General features: G+C 37.6%; 1 protein-coding gene across 3 annotated transcripts in view; it reads right to left on the bottom strand.

The window, feature by feature from the left end:
- Positions 1-695: 695 nt before the first annotated feature.
- Positions 696-12,098, bottom strand: part of LOC101856779 (terminal nucleotidyltransferase 4A) — a 39,550-nt gene continuing 28,147 nt past the window's right edge. For 2 of the 3 annotated variants that reach the window (XM_005091252.3, XM_005091253.3), the window contains exons 9-11: positions 9,538-9,849; positions 8,816-8,954; positions 696-7,968 (exon numbers count right to left, since the gene is read on the bottom strand). In XM_005091252.3, coding sequence (XP_005091309.1) covers positions 7,291-7,968; positions 8,816-8,954; positions 9,538-9,849 — 1,129 coding nt within the window. In that variant the 3' untranslated portion in view covers positions 696-7,290. Of the gene's footprint in view, positions 7,997-8,815; positions 8,955-9,537; positions 9,850-12,098 lie in introns of all 3 variants that reach the window. The other variant, XM_013090320.2, reaches the window with a different exon arrangement.

Here is a 12,098-nt window from a genome sequence, read left to right as displayed (position 1 = left end):
GATTGTCTGCCGATAGCCGAGGAAAAGAATTTTATTTTCACAGCATGGCAACAGTGACACGGTTGGTCCGTTCTTCTCTTTCATTCATTTTGGGCGTTCACTTTATCCGATTTCCCCATGAAACCGGTTCAGTTTATCGACTATTTTTTAATTTACTAAAACAAAAGGCGTTTCAATCGGGACCACAGAATATTGTTCACTTTAACCGATTGTTCAAATAAAGCCAGCTCACTTTAGGTTGACACCATTGAATTTGCAAAGCCAGCTCAAAAGTTAATTTTTTCTACAGCATTGGCACATTTGTGAGGAGCATTACTGTTACAAGAAAACAGAATACATATCTTGAAAAATAAGAAAACAAGATTTCCTTGCTCAGACCCTTAAAGACGCATTAAATTATGTTTTTTACGTATTATACGTACTGGTTGGCAGCTAGGTTATCAATGTTGCCTTCAAGCCATCTACTTCAATTACAAGACTGCTGAAATGTAGGCAATTTTTCAAACAGTTCAAAGGAACACAGAACTGTAGAAACAGAAACTTTGTCCACAAAACCACTTAGGTTAGAGGCTTGACCCACAGATTTACAACCAACTGTAGGACGCAAAGCTGCTTTCACCACTCACATCTAGCGTAGGAAAAATACATGTCACACCAAAACAAAACAAAGCAAAAAAGGAAAGAAAACCATCGGTGCATTTTAAAACTTTTATTTGTTTATTTTTTTATCATTATTTTTTTTCATTTTTGATTTCTTTTATTTATTTTTTTTGTTAATTTTACATTTATCTTTTTTTTGGGTGGACATTATTGTTACTTGAAAAACAATGGACAAGGGAAAATTAGTCAACAAGTTCATACATGTAGCACAATATCAGAACAAAGGGGACCAACAAAAAAGTAAAGAGACAAAACAAAACCCCCCTTTCCATTTCCCAAATTATATTGCACAGTTGATCTATCAAAAACTAATAGAGAAATTTATTAACTTCATCTTTAAAAAATTGAAAACTATCTTTATTTTGACTGCATTTGCTGCTTATTTTAAATGTTACCCTAGAACTATTACAATCATTTATCTTTGAGTCAATCCAAAATAAACAAAAATGGAGGGGGGGGGGGGGGGAGAAATAAACAAATTTGGAACCTATTTATACACATGCATAATTAAGTAATTATTTTGAAAGCCACAGATTACCTTCTCGTCCCCATCTGATAACTGCAAAAATGATTTTGAGCTATTGTGACTACACTATAAACAATTTGTGATACTGGGCATGAAGACAGATCAACATTCAAGATATGATTAAATGACCAGTTTCACCATAATGTAAAACACAACTTAAAAACATGACACATTTTCATTATACATCATCGTCCATACAGCATTAAATCAATGCAAGACACTACAGAAGGGACGGCATGTCTTGTTACTTCTGTCTCAAAAAGAACACTGAAGCACGCCACTCACAAGCTCAGCAAATGCATAATATACATGTATATAAATATATATATATAATATATATATTATTATCATATATATATATATTCACACACTGCCTAATGCTTATAACCCATCTTTTACACCTAATACTCTCAAAACCATCATACAATACCAATGCAATAAATTATTAAGTATTTTTCATTGTCTATGACTAAAAGAAACATTTGCTTGGATTAGACAACAAACATTGGTCAAATACTTTAGTGGGTCATTTCCAGTCGATACAACAACAGTCTTCCACTTTTGAACAAAGACTGTGGAAAACTCTTGGAACACTATGTCTCATCCATGCAAAAAATGATAAGATTCTGGGCCATAAAAATTCAGAGAGTCAATGCTGATGTTGTGCATATAAAACAAATGTTAAATTGAGAAGTTTACCCTCATGTCCCCTTAACACTGGGAAACATTCACTCGGAAATGTATAAACAATGATCTAAATCTAGCCCCTACTTCAATAACAAGGGCAATCCACAAGTCATTTACTACCCATGTTAAGTCAACCTCACTTTAACTCTCACTCACCATCCAATAAACAACTTGCTGTGGAATAGAACCACATCTGTCAAACCCACAATTGCTACCACCCTATAGCCAGCACATCATTTACCATCTGACAAAACCATATGTATGAGTGGACTCAGCCGCAATAATTTAATAAGCTTCTGTGAAATGAGAAGTACACACCTGTCAACTTATATCTAGCATTTCGTCCAACAATGCTTTCAAAATAAAAGAAAGTACACGTCGATTCTTACAGTCCCTTCACATAAATAACTTGTGCTACAGCACGAGACAGACAGAAGCATTATGACCAAATAAATAAGAGATGACATTTGTAGGCCTACTTGTATTGTGATAGGAAAGAGTAAGAACATGCAAATTTTGAAGAAATATGCAGTCATTTGATTATATCTTACATACAAAATACAATATGCATAGCACAATACAAGGTGACAAACTGAAAATGAACATTGGTGAGCAGATCATAAATATGTCATATGTTCATGACTTGATATAAATAACTTTATGATATTGATGATCACTAAAATGGCTGGCAATAGAGAGAAGTTTATACTTGTTTAAGCATCTACGAGACAAACGTTACAGATCTTTGGATTTCTGACAGACTGCCTTGAACCCACTGACTACTTCTGATTTGAAAATATAACATAAAGGAATCCCAAAACTTGATAAATATAGAACACATGGCTGAATAACTTTTGCATAATTATATTTACAAAGAACTTTTTTTCCAACAGCATTTTTTAACATAAAGATTTCTTGGCAGGACAGTTAACTAATGCTTGTTCCAAGGAAACGGTTAAAAAAGAAATGAAATCCATGTTTAACGAATGCATTTCCCTCACTTATAACTACTAGTAATGTGCAAAGGAGGCTAGAAACTCTTGTCTATAGCCACTGGCTTTAATTAACAATTTTTTAGCGTGTGTATTTTGGCTGTCTTCTCTCTATTTCTTAAATCTGTCTGTTTCTCCGGCTGCACCCTTCACTCCTGACCCTTTCTTGATGATGAAATACATTTTTTTTACAGCCAAAAGACAAGAGGATTGATGTAATTGCCAGCTCAAGTCCACATCCAGCCCACAGACTTAGGTACTTAACCCCTGAGTCCTTCCCAAAATAGGTCTTTTTCCCCTGGCAGGAGTAAGCATTGTTTGTTTGTATTATTATCAAAAGAGAAAGTGAAGAGCACTCTCAGTTTCGATATTCCTTCCAGTAAGGAAGCTATTTTGATTTCAGAAATATAGTGCAGGCACTCTGATGATACAGGCAGAGAATTTTCCCACTACCACTAGGTTTGGTGCTGTCATTTGAGATTTGATGATATGACTTCCCAGTAGACCCATTGTCCTTACCAGGAGCTATGAGACATTTGTAAAGTTGTGTCAACATGAAGACACACATTCTGTCTAACTAGCCAAACACACCATTTACTCGACTCACACTCAGAAAAACTACAAACAATTAGCTCTGTTTATCTTATAAACCACACAAACACTCACTTTCATGTGCATTGAATGAGTCAATTGTTAGCTCTACGACTCTATGATCAAAATCTATAATTCAGATTACTATCCTCATTTAGTGCAAGTGATTGAATAGAAATAATCCTCTTGCAGTCACTCAAACACAAACATTTGAGAAAACAGTGCTAGAGACATATCCTATCAAAAACTTCAAAATGCCCTTCTAATGAGAAATGGAAAGCGTACGTTCTCATTACTAAGAGATCTTGCCCCGATTCATTTTCAAAACTGATCATTTTTGGCGGGGGGGTCAATGACACCAAAACTTTAGATGTAATAATCTTATTGGTTAAAATAGCTAACCATCAAGTCGTAAAAAGCATTTCCATTTTTAACAAGAAATACACAGAAACAAGTCTATGTTTTGGATGTTTTGATAGGACTTTTCCCCTTTCAACTCAATCCTGGAACCCTTGAGGACATTTTTTGTGACCCTCGCAAAGGAACAGATATTGGACTTTGGGAAGAAATGCTGTTCTATAAACAAATCAGCAAGGAGAGATTTAAAGCTGGAAAAAAAAAGTGCTAATAATCCAGTATCATTCTCACTACATATCCCACTGTTGATTTACATATCCTGTCAAATATATTTTTAAAAACATAAAAATGCAGTCACTTAAAGCATAATCAAACAATATGGAAACATAGAAGACCACGAATGAAAAAAAAAAAAGAAAAGAAATGAATGTCAATACTATATAAGATGATATTCAACAAAAAACAAAACAAACCTAAACAACTATTGCTTTCAGTTTAATATAATTAACTGGACTTGTTCCCATTTCTAAAACAACTGACTAAACCCAAGCTGAGCGCTTAAGAGCTCTCAGGGAAATTTTTCAATTAAATCAAGCTTATTTTAATACTTCAGAAACCAGCCATCACTCAATACAAAGTGTCTTTTTGATTTGGAGATTTCCTCTGACAACATGGTGACAATCAAAAGAACAAAAACAAAAAAAACAAAAACTTGTGTCATTTTGAAAGCTGAAGAATGGTGTTCACAGCAAGCCGGATGCACAATCAAATTGTTTTGTTCTCATTCAACAGAGAGAGAAAATTGGAGACATTTTAATAGATGATGATTTAAAACTGAACTTGCTACAAATAGTATATGTTGATTACCTCCCAAAAAGTGCTATTCATCTTCACCATTTCCTAACAGATAACAATTCTCTCATTTAAAAAAATTCCTCCAAAAAACCAAAACCAAAATAAATGTACTAGATCTAGAACATGTAATACTTCATAAATATAAATTCTTGTCTGAAAATATCACAACTGGAAAACAATATAATAAAATAGCAACCATGAACTTAAAGAGAACTTTGAATGTGTATTATAACAACCATGACAAAGCACACGTTTCTCGTGAAAAACTTGAATATAACGTGGTGTTGTATTTTTTTTTGTGTGTGGGCTGTTCAAAACAGGAGAAAATGGAAGAAAACAATAATAAAACAATATCAAGATATTTCTAAATGACAAATGAAGGTGGTTGAACAGAACTGTATACATGAAAAGACAAAAGAATACAGAAATTATTCTTTACTTGCTGCAATATGTTCATGATCTCCAAGAGCATTTGTTGGCAAAAAAATAAATGCTAGGACAACATTGATTGTTGAACATAACAAGAAAACACAAAGAAAATGATCACCCATGGAAATGTACCAATGAAATCACAAAGAATAAATTCAGTTTTGTAATGATCTAACATTATTCACTTGTCAAGTGATATAACTGAACACGGAGAACATACATAAACAGAATAAGCACTTGCACGCACACACACCACACACTCAAAATATACCACTTTCCACTTACAAAATCTACTCTGTTCCGGTATGTTCAAAATCAAAATTACACGAGGTTCTACCAGGGGAAACACACAACTGAACAGAAAAAACAAAACTTGTCTGAAAGGAACCAATACTTAACCGAGCTTCATGAGAAGTGAGCATCTCTAGTTGTGGGGAAAGTAAAAAAGTGTGTGGAAACAATCTGTAGAGTTTGAGATCTAACAACACACATCATTCCAAATGTATGACCAGGTCATCAAGCACTAAAGGCACGGGCAACAAATAACTTCACTCATATACCCCAACAATACTTTAAACATGGATGAAAGTTGCACAACCTAAAAAGACTGAAAACGGCCATTCAGCTGTAAACCCCATCGCTACTTTCATTAAGTCTTCTCAATACATATGTTAACTCTCAGGAATAACTAATCACCTGTTAAGAAAGCTAAAGAAACAAAGTAGCAGACTAGAGTGCCGTGGCACATCCTGTATCTTCTACCCACCACCCCTGTTTCCAAATGTCTTCCCAAACAGCATTTCTTGATCTGGACCACAGTGGTTATGCAGCTAATGGCTCACTCACACCCTGGTCAAGAAACAACTCTTAGAAGAAAACATAAAGGTACACTAAGGGAAGCTCACTTCCACATGTCCAGTAAGCTGCCATAAAAGACAGCATGACTTCGACAAGAAAAATATGGAGCTGAATTGTAAAAATCTATCCAAACTCACCACCTCCCTGAGAGCTATGACGGTAAAAAAATGGTAAGCACTAATGATATTTCTGAAACTGAAACAGAAAGTAGAAAGACTTCGTCCATCTCTTCCCCACTTTCTTCAAACTGCAACTGTTTAGCAACTTCACATGATAAAAATGTAACAACCACAAGGGGCCAAAGTCAAATAGCTTCATCTGTAACAATAACATCTAGGACTTGCAACATTCTAACCCTAAACAAGTCTTTGCCATGAGCCCATATGTTCAAAATCTCACTATCTTCTATCTTCTGCCCAAAACAAGACGTCACAACCAATGAAAAGAAATAGTTACAGTCAGTCCTGCTATGGGGTGGGGATGGGAGGGTTGCTCATAAAAAAGTACCTATGGTGTTGAGTACTAAGGCTCATTTTATTTTAAAAACCCTATAAGATAGTTACTCTTCCCATATTTCTTGATGATAGATTGTCCATCTTCCCCAAATTACAGACAGAAGACTTTCATCCATGTTTAAAGCATTTTTCTATATTTTCGTAACTTAACATACTCATTCACTTACTTCCATTGGACAGAAAAGTTGAATAAAAGACCAGCAGGAGCTTACAGCAAAACACAACCCCTTTCACTGGCTAATGTGATAAAATTCCTGAGCAACACAGAATCACTACCAGTCTAGCAGTCACTCCCTCACAGCACTCCCATCAATCAAAAGCAAACGGAAAGTTTTATGTACAGCTAGTCTGAGCCTGAACAATGCAATTAACAACAAACTTGTGGTCCGTCTTCTTGAACAAAAATAACGGTGACTCATTCATTCATCAGGTCGAGCAGGACTGCAAAAAGTGCCAGTAGAGCCACACTTTCATCATAAGCTAAAAAAAAACCTTATCCAGTTGAACATAATGTCAAAATTATACCTAATTCCTTTTCTCAGACATCCTCAATGAACAACTCCAGTTTCCCACTTTCAATGAAAATATACAAATCTCAGCATCCCGAAATCCAACTGAGAGCAACATCGTACAGACAGCACTCTGAATGACACCCACATCTATATACACAAACCACCAAACAGTTTCACACGTGGCAGGAGATCAAACACGATTCAGACCATCAGAACTAGTTACAAAAATGTCAACGAGTGAAACTACTGAGGATAATTGAGTAGATCTAATCTTGCACCGAGCTCTGTCATCAGAGCTGCACTCTTCATCACCTGGCGTTGCTGGCCCCTCTGTTGGCAGAGTTATCCCGCCCTTTCTTCCTGCGCTGTTTATTGTTGCCAGAGCTGCGGCTATATGTTTTACTACCATTGGCACGGACGTTATTATTTTGATGGGATCCAGGAAAAGGTCCTGGTGGTGGTCTATGATGATTATGGTGCAGGGGAGCTTGGTGTACCCCTCCATTGTAGTTGTTATAGCGCTCTCGAAGATCCCGCGACTCTCTGGCCAAGCCAGGGCCGGCAGAGACCAGGTATTGCTGTTGCTGGTTTGGGGCAGGATAGTAAGGTGCAGGGGAGGACTCATGCTGGGAGGCAGAAGCACCGTTATATCCCCCCGAGTAGCCAGAGGGGGGGTAGTGGTGAGCACCATACACACCAGAGCCACCGCCACCGCCGCTGTTATTGCCATTGTTGGAGCGAGTGGAAGAGACACTGCTAGCGCTGGTATCCCTTTGAGCCTTCCCCATCCCAGACCCATTGCTCAGAGGTGGGTTCATACGAGTTGACTCTCTGCTACGGTAATACTCCTGGCTTTGGATTGGATGAAGACCACTGGATGCTGATGAACGGTTGCCTTTAGCAGAAGGAGCAGGACCTGGGTAGTCTCCACTGTGGTGTGGGATGGCCTGGCGAGAAATGACGCCCTCCTCCCCGGTCTCATAGTCCTGTTGAAGAAACAGCGCCAGCATTCACCTAGGGCAGTTTACGGCATGGTACAGTAGGACATAAACACATGCGTCTTGCCTCCAGTCAAAATGAGGCTTAGACTGCTGAATCAATTATGAAGTAAAATTTTGCCTCCCTCATACTTTCAAGCTTGCTCAAAATTTTAAGAAGCAAGTCCATCTTTATTAGTAAAAGTTTCACCTTAGCGTATGCAAAATATCAATTATCAGCACTGAAACTTTAACTTTTAGGGCTGTCATTTATAGACATACACTTCAGCAGCTTATCCTTCATGTAGACTGGTTACACGACGAGACAGAAAATGAAATACATTTCACATGAAAATCAATAAACTTTTTCCTCATACTCACTTACTACTTCACTAATTTTTTTCTGCATTTACTGCAGGGTTTTATTTTTAAGAGTAGACAGTATCAGATCTGAACACATAAAATTTGCACTTTGTAGATTTAGTATTATATAGTATATATACAATTATGAAATTGAAGAACCCGATAAAGTTCTTCTGTTGTTCAAACATTTACATAAGTATATATATTGAATTTTGTCCTATTAGACTGTAAGTTAGCTTACATTTCGGAAATAAATGATTGCTCTACTTTTGACAACGATTTCAAATGGTTAGCAGGAGAGCAACAGGATGCAATAGTTATCCTCACTCCCATTCAATATTTTTACCTGAAGTCAATCTGTCATTTAAAAGAGCAAGTTGTTTTTAAAATATCAATGCGCAATAAGAAGTGGGCCTTTGCTAAAAATGTACACTCCCTGACCTCATGCGAACAGCTTCTAAGTCAGAAATATTCAAACCATAAAAGGTCTCACCTCATCATCAGAGCTGGCTGATGACTTGTACCCAGAGCTGTTGCCTCCAGACTCGCTGCCTTCACTCTCGTTGTTGCCCTCTTGGCTTGCTATACTGCTAGATTTTCTGACTTCATTCAAGGCACCCGCAGAAGCACTCCTGGGAAAACAATAGAACGATTCAATAGGGTTACATTTCTTTCAACATGTTCAATTTCCGAAAGTTTTGCCCTCAAACTGTTCTTTTTACCTGCACAATGGCATTCAAAACTATCAAATGAACTTATTTTTATCAGGCAATATTTTATATAAAATAAAGCTCATTTGAAAGATTCTGTACAGAAAAATGGAAGTCTTGTTTCCTGGTTATCCTTTCGAGCACCTCATGTCTAAGTGGGTCAATTTGTTCTAATTTCATATGACGAACATCTAAAGCTACCAACTTTGCATGTTTTGAATGAGACGTATGCCTCAGTTACGAACCAACGCAGGCTGTTCTAGAAGTAGGCCAAAAATGCAGAGCTGCGGGAATACACAAGACCCGGTCATCACGCGGATGATGCTCAATGAGCGTGTGCTGATACAGGGGCCTGACTGACATGGAACCGGAATGAAGGCGAGGTGCCGAAATAGGCTTATCGGGGAATATAAACCTGGCTCCCGCAGGACCGGGGTTATCATTATTCTTTCACATAATGTGCAAAATTAAAGTAATAACTAAAATGATGTGGACAAGCACATACCTGGTAACTTCAGCTTTACCAGAGGCTATAGCTGCATATGTCGCTCCTTGACTCTGCTGTTGGCTCTGGGATTTTTTGGGCGAGGACATCCCTGAGCCCAGGCCGTCTGGACTGGACAGAGGAACGGGAATGGCATGTACCAGGTCTGTGGGCTCGCAGGTTGGCAAGGATAAAAGGGATTTGGGTCCAGAGTGTGAAAATCCAGGCATCACGTTCTCTTTGTTCAATTTCACTTTCTTCAGATACTTGTCCTTGACCCACTGCCGATATTCCACTACTTCGTCTGTCACACGCACAATGCGGCCTAAAATGCTGTTCATAGAGAAGGGAGAATAAAAAATGGTTTTAAATTAAAACAAAACCCACAAAAACTTCTCGTTATGATAAATGTGGAAAGACGGTTTGTGGGAATTTTTTAAAATCCAGTTAAAATTGTCCAAGACAGCCACCCATTGACAGGGAAAAAGTGGTTGCTTCAAACAGGAGGACATCTTGGATAGTGCCATTACAATCTTTAAATAATGCAAGGGGTAAAGAGGGAAATGGTAGTTCGTACAGGTGATTGTCTTGGACAGGTGGGGAACACTTCGAGTCCAAAATTTGCCCATTTTTGTACACCCCAGGTATAATTCAGGGTGATTTTCTGACATGACGAAAAGGGCTCAACACTAGTTAAATCATGTACTCATGTACTAGTCAATCATCAAATGAAGTATCTTACCTTTGAAAACTGTCTGTTGCATTGAGATTTATTTTTGATCACTGAATATCTTATTCAGAATTACCTCCCCTTTGTTGGGTCTGATCCCACCAAAGGTTCTCTACTATCAAGATGTTTCAATTGCCGTATCTTGCGTCTGAGCAAGACTTGGGCGTGATCTTGTGTTTGTTAGCGTGTGACGGCCTGTGACACGAGTGTAAACAAACATTCCAGTGCTCTTGAGTTGAAAGCATGCAATTTTGTCTGCGGGCAATGTGTGTGTGTGTGTGTGTGTGTGTGAGAGAGATAGAAAGAGAGAGAGAGAAAGAGAGAGAGAGAGAGAGAGGGAGAGAGAGAGAGAGAGAGAGAGAGAGAGAGAGAGAGAGAGAGAGAGAGAGGGGTAGGTGTTTGTTATATTATAATAAAAATAATTGATTCCCATTATTCTCTCTCTGTGTCAGTTTACAGGCTGAATCAATACAGTCATTATTGTACGTATATGACCAGTCCCATTATCCACATCCATTCTTCTGTTTCCCATCTCTCACCTCTGGTTTGACATGAATTGTATACAATTTTCCAGATACCATATCCTAACATAAATTCTGTAAGGTAAGGGCGCTATGTTTTCCTTCATCTCATGAGATGGAAAGCTTGAAGCAGGCCAAAATATTAGATTTACGTCACTGTTGTCAGAGTCCAAATCCGATGTTCTGTTCAAGTACATGGATTCAACAGTTTGATTATTCAACAATTTGATTTAATACTGTTTTATTCGGAAACAAAGTTTGGTCTCCATGAGATTTCTTTGATGTACCCTCTTCGGAAGCGAGTTTATTTTTACTTTCCCTAATGGTACAATTCATCCAGCAGGACTACAGGGATCCATTATTATTATTATGTCAATTTGGTCAGATCACTGCAGTCAAAATCAAAACTTTCAAGTTAGAAATGTAACAATCTGAGAAGACTTCATATATCAAAAACGCTCTACACTCTAGAGAGAAAGGTAATGTGACTCTCTTTACACAGCACCAGTCATCGTATTTCAAGAACCCAGATGATGAGGAAACTACTAGTTAAATTAAATATTGTTTAATATCACTATGAAGAGACGAGGACAGTTTAAATCAACCACACATTGTTATAAAAGATTGCAACATCAAGTCATAAAGAAATCGTAAATCAAGACTGTGTGTCGCCACAATACGTTCACTTCTTAACTCTTTAAGCCCTGAGTTTTTTCCACTATTTTCCTGAGTTTTTTTCTACAGTCACCTAAACTTAGTGCACTATGTCTCATTATTATAAACCCTAAAGCTTGCCTCCAACTTCTAAATAGCGTAAACAAAGGCTTAGTCATTACTAAAAAACTTGGTTCGGGAATAGTTTTGAAAAACAAGCAAAAACTAACACTAAATAAAACGAAACAGTTGTCACTAGTACTGGGCGCTCCCAGCGTCCGATGGGGAACAGGATTATTACCGCCGGATGCTGATGGGGTTAAAAGAGTAAAGTTGGACAAAGAAATTTTGCTCTCATAGCAGAAGTCATTATTGTCTAGTAATTCAGTAATTAAATCTTTTTATCCGGGCTACGAGTATACTCGTAACGAGGACCAGTCCGGGCTACGAGTATTCTCGGAACAGCGATACGGTCACGTCAAATAAGCTAGCTCTGCTTGTAATTACCAAAATACGCAAATACGGCGATGCTAGCTCTGCCTGAATATTTTAATTTTCCAATGAACAGTGGTTTCTTTGTTTTTGATGGGTGTAGAAGCTTGAAAGTTTTCTCGAAAACGCACATTCATGACCGACGAAGTACTTTTTGAAGTGGCGCTGGGTTGTGAGGGTGAATG

Source organism: Aplysia californica, unplaced genomic scaffold, assembly GCF_000002075.1.
Source record: "Aplysia californica isolate F4 #8 unplaced genomic scaffold, AplCal3.0 scaffold00027, whole genome shotgun sequence".
In the NCBI taxonomy this organism is placed as follows: Eukaryota; Metazoa; Mollusca; class Gastropoda; order Aplysiida; family Aplysiidae; genus Aplysia; species Aplysia californica.
The sequence above is the reverse complement of the archived record's forward strand: the minus strand, read 5'-3'. Positions and strand labels throughout refer to the sequence as shown.